Below are 14222 nucleotides of genomic sequence, written 5' to 3' on the forward strand. Positions count from 1 at the left end.
TGACCAGTCAGTCATCTAGTCCGCCCTGCCTTTTAGTTGCATTGATGGGTCTTGTCTGTGCATAGCACAGGGGGGAATCGTGGAGGGGGGAGAATCTAAAACAGTGACTACAGGGACCAATGAGCCAGCAGAGGGATGGAGTAGATCACGGGGTCCCAACGTGGTGTCTGGGAGCGCTCTCCCTTTCTCATTGGCCATGAACGGGTAAGGGAAAGAGTGGGCAGAAATGTTAGCTAGTCCTGGACTAAATGGGTGGGTATTACTCTATTCTGCATGTGCGCCAGCAAGGTCTTGCGAGATTGTAGTGTTGTGCTGATTTGTAAGTTAACTCGCCCCCTTGCCCCAGCCAGGGTAAAACACCTTTACAAGAGACGGCAAGTGATCATGAAACAAAAATGCCCAAATGCCTGGGGCAGAGTTGAGATCGATCATGGGCACTTGTGGCCATAAATGGAGACTGACTGTTGTTGCAAAACCCTGAGCCAGCAAGGAGCCCTTTGAACAGGGGATTTAGAGGCGTCATTTGGCCATTGCTGAGACACGGAGAGAATTTACATGTAGGAGGGCAGTGCATTAAGAATCTTCTGTAGCAAAACAAATGACCGTACTTAATCAAAATGTTAACTAGATTGCCTTTGGATATATTGTAATGAACTTTCCAGTAACACCCAGGGTCTTGGGTCTGTGTCAAAATCACACACACATACATACACACACTTCAGTCTGCCTGAATTCTCTCTCGCGTGAGCACAAACTGTCTGTCTTCCCTACCAGCTTTTGTTTCTAGATGTGTGCATGTCCCTTTTGCCACCTCACTTCTAGCCCAGCTGACAGGGCCAGGACATTGTACTGATGGAATTGAAGTGATCACTGACTGTAGCTCCTATCCCAAGCATGCATTCCCCTTTCCATTCAGCAGCAGATCACTGGGACTTTCAAAACGTCCACTCACACAGGAATAAGGCAGTGTTTTAATATCAAATAACCCCTGATGAATCTCCTATACTGAGCTCCTTTTCCTTCCCTGGTGGAAAACTAGTCTGTTTCTTTTCTCCATTTCATGTAACTCCACCCTCTTCAGGGGAGCTCAAAGCATACCATCAGTAAACCTAAAAGGAGAGTCAGGTCCTACCTGTTTGGTGTCATACCAGGCAGACCCAATGTTTGTCTTAAAACTCCTAGGAAGTGGCTTGAGCTCCTTGCTGTTGGGTATGTGTGCTGCCTCCGGCTGGCCTCGTGCCAAGCTGTGATAATACCGTATTTCAGAATTCCTGCCAGGAGCAATTTTTCCTTCTCCACAGCAGATACCTTATCTCCTTTTCCATGTTGCTTCTCTCCAGCAGTTTGTCTGATAACTAGGAATGCTGAAAGTGACACACAAGCTGGGCTAATATTAAAAAACAGAAACTGGCAGAAGATTCGAATGCATCTTAGGAACACGGCAGGGGCAGCGATGCTTCTGGAACATAGTGTTTGTCTTTTGAGGGTTATATGGCACTATGCCCTTGATTAACTCTCTCTGTACTCAGCTTTAACAGAGCCAGCCATATTTCCTGAGTGCTCATCCAAAAATCTCATGGCACTTCTTTCACCAGCAAGAGAGTTGGTGCCAGTGCATGGGTCAGGTTCCACCTTGGGTAATTAGTCTGTGTAAGTGATATTCTTTCTGTCACTTTAATGAGCTATGAACTACTTGGGTGTCTTGTCGTTAGGCTGCTGTGCGCTGCTAAGACAGCTGCAGCGTTCCTCACTAGAGGCGACTGCATTTCAGTGACGAATTAAGTGATTTAACCCTAAGGGCTACTGGGAGTCTCCCACATCTGCTGCTGGTCACAATTTTATCTTGGGAGTTGGGGGGGGGAATCACAGCCTCTAGCTGATGTAGCTATGCCAGCTGCTGGGGTGGGGGGATGGAGAGGAATACCCCTATGCTGCCAGCAGTGTTCATTGGCATAGCTAATAACATCTGGGGCGGTGGTGGAGCTATACTGGCCTAAGAGCTCCTTCTGTTGGCATACACTGCATTGCCACTAGAGGGCTCTGCACTACAGCTATATTGGTGCAGCATTGGTAGTGTGGACAGGCCGTACAGTTAGGCACTTCTGAAAATTTGACCCTGAGCCATAGCCTCCCCTGGTTGTAGCCTCATTTCACAGAGGGTGAAACTGAGCCACAGAGCAGTGAAGTGACTTGCTCAAGGTAGAGCCCGTCTCCCCTAATCCCCAGCCTTACAGCTTAGAAACAAGCCCTGCCTCCAGCGTTTTTGCCGCCCCGATCGGCGGCAGCTCTACCGCCACCGCTTCATTCTATTCTTCGGCAGCAGGTCCTTTCCTCTGAGAGGGACCAACAGACCCGCCGCCGAAGACCCGGACGTGCCGCCCCTTTCCGTTGGCCACCCCAAGCACCTGCTTGCTGTGCTGGTGCCTGGAGCCGGCCCTGCCTGCCTCACTGCATTTGCATTGTATTTCCTTGCACCGATTTTCTTCTGCTGTGTTTTCCCTTGCAAATATGTTTGGGTTCACTCCGAGAGAAAGGAGGACTGAATCAGCAGTATGTGTGATAGGTCCTGGAAGCTTCATTATATGATGTACAAAGATGCTATTGTCCCCTTGAAGGCAGAAGTGTAATACCATGCAAGCAATCTGAATTGTAAAAGGCTGCGTGGACAGATAACCCAACGCCTGTTCACTGTGATACGGAAAGCAAGAAAGTTAACCTGGGTGGCAGGCTTACTCTGTAGGTGTTTATTCCTAGTGTTTGATTTCTCAAAGCTCTGTGTTGGAACTCTTTACAAGCAGACCTGCTGAGCCCTGATACACTAGCTCCATTCCAATCGCGGCAATTACAGCACAGCCAACGTCAACAGGACTGTTTTGTTGACCGCAAAAGGCTAGGATTTTGTTTGGGTTTGTTACATTTAAAAGAAAACCACGCCCCAGTGTGCTGGGCCTGAGCTCTCCGGGGTGTAAGTCAGTTGGAACGCTGCCCTCGCCGCAGTTAGCGTGAAATGGGCAAGCTCAGACTAAAGGGCCCCTGAAACCCGTGCCAAATTCTGGTGTTACGCTGGTGCACCGCTGGATATACCTCCGTGTAAGTGAGCTGCAAATAGACGTACTGCCATAGCTGAGAATACGACGATTGTGTTTGCTGGCACCTAGCGTGCATTTGGTACTTTCTTGTCCACGTAGTGCTGTGCGTAGTCAGAGTGCTAGAGACAAATATCACTACCCCAGAGAGTTTCTGTCGTCAGTTGAGCTTGCTGAATATTTGCTAGGGGGAGAGCCAAATGCCATTTCAGTTATGATCAAGCCTGTGGACTTAGGGCTATGCAGTAGCCTCGCTCCCCATCAAATCGTCTGCCATTAACAAGGGGCGACTTGCACAAAGATCAAGGAGGGACTATGGCCCTTATGTGGAAACCAGCTTCCTAGTAAGTGGTGTGCACGGTACGTCAAGGAGCAATGCTGTTTGCGTGTACACAACGATCCAGTTGGCACAGCATTGTAGTAACGGGGGGGTGCAGCGCAGCTTGAGGAAACCTGCTCGAGCTAGTGAGTGCACTAAAAATAATGGAGCATAGCCATGGCAGGAGGTGCCAGGGTCCCTGAGGCTGTACCTGTCTGAGACCATAGAGACACACGCAGGCTGGCTAGCCCGTCCCCCTGCTTGCACAGCCACAGCTGCACTCTAGTCTCAGTGTGTTTAGCCAGCACGAGAGTGTCTCCTTGAGCTGGGAATCCCAGCTCCACATGTACCCACGGTATATTGCACATGTAATATAGCTCAGTGGTTTGAGCATTGGCCTGCTAAACCCAGGGTTGTGAGTTCAATCCTTGAGGGGGCCACTTAGGGATCTGGGGCAAAAATCAGTACTTGGTCCTGCTAGTGAAGGCAGGGGGCTGGACTCGATGACCTTTCAAGGTCCCTTCCAGTTCTAGGAGATAGGATATCTCCATTAATTTAAAATTTAAATGCCCTGAAAACGTAGCTTGTATGCTGTTAGCATTATGGTTCAGAGTTAATGCAATAGGGTGAATGGGCAGGTCACATTTCCTGGGCTGCCTCCAAGTTCTGTGTTGGTTTTGCACCAGTTTATACTCCATTGATGTTTAGCTGCATAAAGGCTGGATATGCATATTATTTATCCTTTTAGAATGAAAGCGGCTAGGCTGTAGAATCAAAACAGGCAAGTGACTGCAAAAACCACAGCGAAAAACCGCACTAGTAAGCTCACGAGACACACAAGGGGCTTGGGGCCATGAGCACCTCTGAAATCATGCCAGGGGAGTCTTGCACTGCCTCTTACTGGCACTGCTTTCTCTGCCTTTAACGTTAGGACTAAAAAGCTTGCTGGCTGGGGAAGCCATGTCCTCAGGGGACTGCCAGAAACCCCTCACTCGCTTGTACAGAGCCTGGAATGTTGTATACATTTAACACCCGCAACCTGCCCCTGTCACAAGGAAGGGTCTCGCCAGCGTTGGGCCCAGTGGGTTGGGTCAGTGTTCGCTAACGCTTGATGAACCTTCCCCTGTTGGCGGCAGCAGCATGGTGGTCTTGTGAAGTAAGCACAACTCTGGGCCAAATGCAACAGTGACATAAGTAGGTGCAACTCCCGTGACCATGAATGTGCTTCTCTGTATCTCAGACAAGTATAGCTCACTGGGGGAAGGGATAGCTCAGTGGTTTGAGCATTGGCCTGCTAACCCAGGGTTGTGAGTTCAAACCTTGAGGGGGTCTTTTAGGAATCTGGGGCAAAAATCTGTCTGGGGATTGGTCCTGCTTTGAGCAGGGGTTTGGACTAGATGACCTCCTGAGGTCCCTTCCAACCCTGATATTCTATGATTCTAAGTATTCTCATTTCACATTCAAACGAGATGTGGCGCTTTGCCAATGGGCAGGCAGTGCTAAGAGTCCAATTGTGCTCTTACGCAGGTGTCAATAGATTTACAACAGTATAAACCCCATGTGAGAGCAGAATCAGCCCGGAAGTATTATTAAGTGAGGTGTGTGCCTACCATTTGTTTAGTGGAGAAATACAGTAGTATCTGTGATATGCATTCATAAAGCACCTAACCATGTATCTTTAAAGGGGAAAGATTTCCAGTGAGGCAGATATTGTGGGCATTGCTGCTGTGAACTGTAGTCCGTCCCAGTAGTGTGAAGCCTGTAATAAATGGAAACTCAAGACAAGGTCTCTATTAAACACTGTCCTTTATTTTGATTATGGATAGCTCTTTTATTGCAAACAGAAAAAGTTTATTCACTGCAAAGTTTTTATGCCTGGCGAAAAGAATGAGCAGTTAGAAAAACAAGGTTAGATACACGCAAATCATAATAACTTTTGCCAGCTGTATTTAAACGAGTAGCAGAATCTCTTATAAGGTATTTTCTTGCATATGGAGGGGAAGCAGACTGGTAGTGTAGCAATGTTATGAGGCTAGTGCCAAAGGGAAGCTTGAAAACTCTCTGAATGTATTTGTACCTGTAGATGAAGCCAAAAGAGTTGTCACTCATGCCTGAGCCAAGGAGATGATGCTGTAAAGCTATTCAAAGACCAGGACACAAACAGAAAGCCAAATGGCTACATTTCATGCCAGGAAATCAGATTTGGTCCTTTTAAGTATACTGAAATGCTCTAGAAAGATGGGTCTCACTGCAAATTCCAGCTCCAAACCCCCCTGAACTTTGGGGAAGACAGGATCCAGGTTCAAAGCCAGCAATGCAGGTCCCATCTCCATTTGCTATCAGAAATTCAAAACTGTTTCTCTTCTAAAAATGTTAGAAACAAAGCACTTCTGGTCATTGGGAGTAGGGGCAGTCAAGTAACCTAAAGACTGGTACAGGCCTTCCAGATCTTCAGTTGGCTTGTGCCTGCCCACCCCAGAATGGCAGTGTATTAAAAAACTTCCCCAGGAAAACTTTTGTTCATTTTTCTTCTATAAACATTCCATATTGTAATAAATATTTGTTAGGAACAGCTCTGTCCCTTTTACATGTACTAGAGATGGGCCTGAACCAAACCCTCGCATTCAAACTTTGCACATGGTCCCAACTTCTGCTCTCAGTTACAGTGATGTAAACTCCAAGTAACTTCACTGAAAGCAATGGAGGTATTTACAGTAGAGGGAGTGGTAGCCAAACTCTAGGACCAAATGTGCTCTCGTTACTGGACATCTTGCTGATCCAACGCCTATAAGGCCAGAGAGTGAGACAGCCTTTCTAGATTCCAAATGGTGGTGGTAAGGAGCAAGAATTTGCAGTGGAAATTCACCCCTGTACAATATGCCCAGCCCAACAACTATACTCCAATTAGAACAGGTCTTACGGGGCACATTCTCCTTGGGCTGACCCCTCTGCACAGGAGGTGAATTTCATCCTTATTGGCTGGTGCAAGGAAATATTCCCCAGTTGTTTTGTCATTGACCAAGGATGCTACTCTTCAATGCGGTTTGAATTCAGAGTGGGGATAGGTTTAATTTGGTCTCCACAAGAGTCCTCCTTAGGGTGGCAGCCATTTACCCATCGTTTACAAGAGAGAAAACTTTAAAACCACAATTTTGCTAGATTCAGTCAGAATGATCTCATCTCAAAACAGAGACCTCTCCTGCAAATTCTGTTTGCTATTTTCTTCTCCTTTTGTGCTATTGAAGGAACTGGCATTACGATACCTTGGTGATATAGATTTGTTTTGTTTTGTTTTGAGAGAGAGAGAGATAAAAAGCACAGCTCATTGCTAATGTTTAAAAATACGTGGCCAGCTTTATAAAATATAAGTATACAACTTGATCACATTTTTATGTTCTCTATGAAACAAAATCGGTTGACATTCATATGATGAGAGGAAACTGATGAGGCAACAGTCTAAAGTCTCAAAGCATTGATTGTGTAGACATCTGAACATGTAAATCAACACTTAATAAGAACCTTCATAGGTGAGGTATCAGTTTTAAAGTGTCTCTTTTCAAAGTACCCAGCCACGTGACACACAGCTGAACATCATGTCTGAACTGCCTCACAAGCAGCTTCCTGCTCAGAGTCACATTTATTTGTCAGCGTCCCAACCTCAATTGTTCTCTCTGTCAACAGCCGTCTGGTGCCTGCATTGTTGATCTTGTCAGGTTGGTTTCCATCTTCGTCGGCTGAGCACAGATCCTCTTGACTCTCCGCCAGGCCCTCTTGGCTTTCCAAGTCACTCATCTGGCCCTCCCCGAACTCCAGAATGGTTGGCAAGTTGCCTTGCTTGGGACAGCGTTTCTTGAGGCTGACCAAAAAGGGCTGCGGCAAAGAAAAGATATCCACGTTGTTGCCCAGATCAATCCACGTCACACTGGAGAACTTCTTGGGGTCCTTCAGGGTTTCTGTCAGGTCCCGAAGGATTGCTTTGGTGAGTCTGTTGCCATTCAGGGAGAGAGTGGTGAGGTGAGGCAGGGCACTGAGGATGGGCAGAAGTTGAAGGAACATCTCATCAGTCAGCTCCGTGAAGCACAGCTCCACATTGTCAATGTGCTCTGAGCTGTGCTGGAGGTATGAGATGATGCGGTCCAAGTCCTTCAGTGTCAGAGGGATGCCAGAGAGATCTACTGTGTTGTTCTGAGGCGTCCCCACCAGGATAGCTTTCAAGCTGCAGAGAGACAAAACGACAGACAAACGGTTAACATGGACACTCATCATTTTGCTAATAAGCATCACTTCTTGTGTGCTGGCAGCTTTGTGAGAGACCGTGCAATGACTCATTCAAACAGGATACGTAACTGCCGGCACCCCTCTCCGTCAGCCCTGGATTTTTGAATCCGATTTGTGTGCAGGCTTAAAAATGGATGGCAGCCAAAACCAATGTATTCAAAGATTGTTGCTGCCTCCTGTTTCAGTTACAAGCCTAAGGAAGCTTTCTTTTGGGTGTCCCTTGCAGGGTCCCAGAGCTGAACGTTCAACTGCTTTTAAAAAGACTGTGAAGCATTTGAGCAGAAAAACAGGAATTCTCGCTTGAGTGACAATTTTCATGCTTGGTACTTATCCGTACATCCGTACAGAGCACTTCGTCAAAGGCAAGAAGCGTTGCTCTGTTTTACAGGTGGGGGAAACTGAGGCACGGAGCAAAGGCATGGTAGAGGCAGACCTAAAAGCTAGATGTCCTGACTCCAATTAAGTACTTCCAGTGGTTTACGAACAATAACGACTATTAATCGTTTGACTTGGTTGCTATGGTGATGAACGCTATAGAAAAGCCTTAGGTGGATACATTATTCTCCTGATGCTCCTGTGGCTGCCGATAAGCATCGCTGCCAGATTGGAGTTATACAGATCAACATTGCTTTTAAAGTGCTGCAAGGATCTAGCGGTATCAGTAGCGGAGGCCTTAACACTAATGAATTAGGAGGCTGAGGGAGTTCTATCCGTGTTAATCACTTGAGAAATGTTAGCTAAGTTGGCACATCTGCCACAAAGAGAGTGCCAAATCAGCCCACTGTGCATATGGCTCTGACTTTCGTCACACTCTGAGCTAAAGAACAGTTTTGTCGAATTTACCATTGGCCTTGCTGGTGTTGCCAGCTTCACATTTTCTCTTTAATTATCTAGGGCCTCTGTTCATGACTTGCCGTGTAAATCGAGATGTAAACCCTTACCCTGGCATTTTTAGACCTATGAACAATGACTCAAGGGGTCTACGCTGTGTGTGGGGGGGAGGAGAGGGAGGGGAAAGTGTTCTTAACTTGCAATATCTACTGTGTGTTAAAACTAGCAGTGAATATACAGCAGCTCTGTTGAACTCCGCTTGAAATAAAGCCTGCAGGAGACGCTGGGATTGAACCTAAGCTGCTGTGTCCTTACTGTTGTTTGAACCCGAGTTAACTAACATATCTTTTATTGGCAGGTTAGACGTACCCTGAACACTGAAAGGCAGATTGGAACTCCCTTTGGTAGAAGAATTAGTAACTGCATCCACTCTAGTTCCATTTACTCTCTCAAAACCATGGGTTTAAATGAGCCCATCTCAGTTTCCTTTACTTTCCTTGGCCCGGGATGTGATACTGAGGGCTGCAGAAGTTAGGGCCTTTCTACTCAAGGAGCCATTGGGGTAACTTTGTCTGCCGGTGATAAAGAATATAATGCTTTAATTCACTGGCAACACAAGCCAGCGTGCCCCCTTGCAATATGATGCATGTTCAGGGGAACACTACACTAGATTTTCTTGGGTGATATGGAAGAACTTATTAAACTCTTCTTTCTTTAAGAAAAAATGTACATCCTCCATAATATTTTATATAGTCTGTTCCTTACCTAAGTCTCTCAATGGGGACTGTGGCATTTAGATAGCTACTTGACCAATCAGTTGGTTGGAACCCCAATAGCTCACTGAGCAGAAGGATACAAACTCCTACAGCCCTTGCTAAACTCCACTAAAACATTTCAGCGTGACTTAGGTAAATAGTTCCTTTTGGGCAGCAATGCCTTTGGGGGTGCACTTCCAAAGTTATAACAGGAAGAATTCTAGATAGTCTTGATGCTATTTGTGCCTTTATGCCGTTGACTTTCTGGAAGTTCAGTCTTCCACGGGAACTCAGCTGTATCAACCCTACACTGAGAAGTGAAAGGGAACATTTAGTACTCGGTGATGCCTGTCGCAATACAGAGAACAGCAAGGACGATGTAGAAGGCTGCACAGAGTATTTCAGCCCTCTTGCAAGGAGAATTCACTGTCCTGAGTTCTCCTACCCTACCCTAGAACTAGGCAATCATCCTTGTGCATTGCTATCCTTCTGGCCAAGTGAAATGGAACAATTGCCAAGCTAAAGTATTTGCCTAACTAGCACACTCCCCTTCAAACCACTGAAGGCAACAGGCACTCCAGACTTAGGAGCTGTCAGTGAGAGTGTGTGTGTGTGTGTGTGTGTGTGTGTGTCATAAACACAATCTCCTGTCCACTAAAGGGCTGCCTGCTATAAACCAGCTGGTTTCATCTGTTCTCTCCTTGTCTGCACAATTCCTTACTTTAACGAGGAGCCAGAGCTGAGCAGTTTGGGACACCTCCGGAGACTGCTGAAAACCATGCGCTGCTTCACGCAGCGATTTGATAAACAGTCCCCTCGACTCGACCTGACCTTTTCTCCTGGCTCCTAGCAGTGTGTGCCATTGCAAGCAGCTTAATTAGGCCTAAGCCCAGACACGTAGCACTAATGAAGGTTCCTAAAAGAGATCTGAAGGGGCAACACCGTGACACTTCAGTCCTCCTTTGCTGGTCTGTTTCTTGCTCTGGATGGATGCCCGGCCTCCCTGGACCACAAGGAGAGCAAGACTGGAAGCTGGAGCTTAGAGCCACGGACCACCTACAGGCAGTCAAGATGTCTTGCTTTCCGCAGCCTGTTATTTGCTGGGGTTATTTACCACCCATCGTGGACGTAGCACCACCCCAGCATAAAGTAGGGCCTTGTATCCCAGAGAGAGAGTGTTGAAAACTTTACAAGCCGTCCCACTGAAGTCAATAGCGAGTCATCCAGCGAGAATAAGTAGTTAGCTCTCTGGTCGTTGGTGTACTCGGAATAGGGGTTAAATATTTCAATGCTTTGTGAATGACAAGGGCTTTTGGGAACCATGCTGTACATGAGTAGTATCTTTATAATAATACACACCTTCTTCAGTATACAGAAGTTACCTGCGGTCTCATTTTTAGTGAATTCGATGCACATGAAAGGTATCAAATGGACAGTTTTTTCCTGTGTGGGGCACGTTGTTTTTTTTAATTCTCTTATTTGTCCTTTTAACCACCCTCTGCTTGTCACCATTTCTAATGTAAATTTGCTGTTCTGAAAGCAATACTGTAAGACATCACTGGTTGTATACATTACAGCCATCAGTTATTGGCACAACCTACCTATGATGTGGGTTTCGAATCCAGAACCTACTGCTTTTAAAACGCCGCGCCTATCACTTGAGCCCAAGGCAAATGTTAGTTGGCTGCATTCAGTACCAGGACTTATCCTCTTTGGGCTGCAGCCATTGCGCTCACGTGCTTCAGAACATTGCCCTACTATAATGGTGTTTGTGTGTCTTCTGAGCTACTTTTTAACGTGTGGCTTTTAATTGCTGTCACAAGAGTGCTGGGTGGTTGAACCCTGTGGTCAGACCAAGGCCAAGCTTCCCTTATGCAGCTTTGCCCTCTCTTAGAGGTATTCATTAATACCTCTAAGCGAGGGCAGTTCAGTCTCCATGTCCCATCATAATATTGGCTTCTCTGACTGTACCAGTTATGCTACTTTGTCAATTGGGACACCTGTTGAGATGGGAACTTGACTGAAACCATCCAGCTTGCTTCACCTATGCCACCCGCACAGTCACAAGAGGGTCCCTACTGACCCAAATCAGGATTCAAACTAAAACCTAGAGGCGAAAGGTTTGGTATCTTCATCTGCTCCAGTGATAATGGGACCTGTTAATAGATGCATTTCTAGTCTCCTGCTCTAACTGCCCAGGTTTTAATACTGCTTCCTTCCCTGTCGTAGTATGTCAGGAAAACTTAGAGATCCTCTGAAGAAAGGTGCTGTGTATAGTAAATACAAAATATTATGCTCTCCTACAGAGACAGCCTGTGCTATATTTATTTTCAATAATTTAGGCTTACTGCTCCGGTCACATTGGCGACCTTGCGAGACCATCTGTCCCCTAGAGTTAGCACTTGCCATGATCGGCTCTGTGTTATGCCACACAGAAAGCAATTCTCACAAAGCTGATCTGTTTTGTTCGAGCCTGAGGGTTTGTCTATGATTTGATTTATCACGGTGGGTGATTACACTCTGTTCTAAGAACACTTATTGAAATGGACGATCGGCTTGAACAAGTCAGGCCAGAAACTTAATAGAGTGGGGGGGTTAGTAGAAGAAGCATCTGATTCAGTAGGTTGTAATTTTGATTCAAGGTATGAAGGCAGCTCATTCAGTTGGTGATGCAGCTAAGTCAATGGTGGGTCTATATTTGTTTTAGCCGTATGTATGTTTGGAACAAACTGTCCAGGCCATTCCACAACCTGTTTGTTGTGGCATGAGACTTATGGGCTCTGTCATACAGGGCGTGCCTCAGTGGTCCACAGAATTACTTCCATATTGTGGATGCTGTCACATTTCAGAGCAACGACACCTCTATTTCCCCCTCAGTGGTCCATCAAGGGCGCCCCCTCTTTGGCTTCCAGCCGTTGCCCTTCTTGAGTAGAGACCCACCACGTGTCTCCCTTCTGACTGGGGTATTTCCAGGCACACTGTGCTCATCCTTCACTGTGTTAGTCTCAGCCCAGGCAGGCTGCCCAAGGACACCTGCTGGCAGACTCTCTCTTCAGAGACCATTAACAGTAATTGCTACAGACATAAGGTACCACACACATAGCACTTCCTATGCAAACCTACTTTATTTTTACGGTAAATAGCACTAGAGAGAGAACCTATTAAAACACAATAAAAAGAACCTACGCTCATGCTACGCACTTACCAGAGTTAACCCCAACTCTAACATGGGCTCTGGCAGTTGTCAGTCTGTCACAGGGGCCCCAGGCAGTAATGAAGTTGTACTTCTCATGGCACTTTGATATCACAGTGATAAGTGCATTCTACATGGCTCCCTAGGAGTGCCCACAACATAGCACCACATACCACTCTACACACTGGGTAGGCAGAGGGGCAAGTCCTCGGGCGGTTTGAAAAGGTACCTCTGAAATCCTGCAATACATTATTCACAGCCGCTCGCTCCTTTACCTGCCTAACTAGTAACTAAAATCTGACAGCCTCGCCATATTGTAGGTAAATAATCATTGATGTTTAGTTACCACCGTACTACCCTGGTAGGTTGTAATTTTCAACATGACTATGAGAGGTTAGAGGCTGCTCCTTTGAAAATCCCATTCACAAGGAATAAGTGCTTTCAGGTCCCTGTGTCTAGCAGGCCACTACACTGTCCCACACCTCAGGTAATTGAAGAATATGATTCTACTGTGGGGGGAGAGGGGCAGGGACTCCTCCAAAGGTGCAGAAAAATATCCTCACTTCCAGGGTGTGTGTGATTTATCCATTGTTAGTGATGACTTCACATCACCAATGCCCTAGGCTGGACTCGAACTACCAGTTTGGAAGAGAGAGATGCTAAATCCCATTAATCCCTGAGCCATCTTTCTCACTAAACATGTAGAGCATAGATCTGTGGCAGGCTAACCATCTGGCTGGGAACACCCCCACACCCCCCACTAAGCTAGACAGGGTGTGTGTGTTTGGGGGGGGGTAGGTAAACAGGAAAAGCAATGAATTCCACTTTAGACAAGAAACATCTGACAGACTGGTCAGAGAAGTCTGATCTAATAGGTCCCCATTCCTTGGCAATGCTGGATTGTTCCCTGGAGGCTGTTTAAGGGTGCTTTGTTTTCATTGTTCTTTTAAAATGTTTGTTACAAGGAAGAAGTAAAAATTGATAGGGAGAGAGATTAAAGCCAACTTCCATTCAGGGGCTTGGCTAAATACTGGAAGAGCTTAATATTTGTACTTTCTATTTGTACTTAAAACATCTGAATGCCACAGCTGATCCTGGAAGGGAGCTGGTTGATGTCACGCAACCTCACCAGGTCAGCTGAGATTTCAGTAACAACTCTGCAAAGGAAATTATGCAGTGGAAACAAGCTACTAGCCTCTTATTACCTGGCTGCATTGGATTAGTCATCTCCTGTAATACTGCTTGCTAGGGGAATACCTGACAGCACAGGAGAATTAAAACATTTTGTCTTTTGTGGCTCACCAGTCTCTTTATGGATCTGCGTGGGCCAATTCAACCTATCTGCTCTGAGTGTGTGTGTTCGTCTGTCAAACTGTGAACTAAACAGAATCTCACCCAAGCTTGGCTGTGAAATTTAAGACCTCCATAGGAAATCAAGCCTTCCCGGCAAATGCTTCACATGGACATCTAGACTATAGAGTCTGGGCTCTTCAGTGTGAGCTGCTACAATAGACTAATGCAATCAGTTAGTTAGTTGCACAAACTGATTTCTAAAGCTTTATTATTATCCACAAGTGATGGTTTGGTGGCCTATACTCAGGCTTTGAATATCGAACCTCCCTGGAATTGTGAGTTTGACTCTTAATTGGTTCAACTTGGCCCTTGTGTAACTCCCTAACTCTACTCCCACAGAAGTCAATGGGAGTTAAAACCTCCAAGGGGAGCAGTGGGGGCAAAAAACCTCACTGGCTTCAAGATTG

General features: G+C 46.2%; 1 protein-coding gene and 1 long non-coding RNA gene across 2 annotated transcripts in view; one reads left to right on the forward strand and one right to left on the reverse strand.

The window, feature by feature from the left end:
- LOC135976622 (uncharacterized) overlaps nucleotides 1-14222 on the forward strand; it is an 84121-nt gene that overhangs the window by 42605 nt on the left and 27294 nt on the right. The window lies entirely within an intron of this gene.
- LRRC75A (leucine rich repeat containing 75A) overlaps nucleotides 5193-14222 on the reverse strand; it is a 181918-nt gene continuing 172888 nt past the window's right edge. The window contains exon 4 of the mRNA XM_005283407.5: nucleotides 5193-7621. Coding sequence (XP_005283464.1) covers nucleotides 6997-7621 — 625 coding nt within the window. The 3' untranslated portion in view covers nucleotides 5193-6996. The remainder of the gene's footprint in view (nucleotides 7622-14222) is intronic.

This window comes from Chrysemys picta, chromosome 19, assembly GCF_011386835.1.
Source record: "Chrysemys picta bellii isolate R12L10 chromosome 19, ASM1138683v2, whole genome shotgun sequence".
NCBI lineage: Eukaryota > Metazoa > Chordata > Testudines > Emydidae > Chrysemys > Chrysemys picta.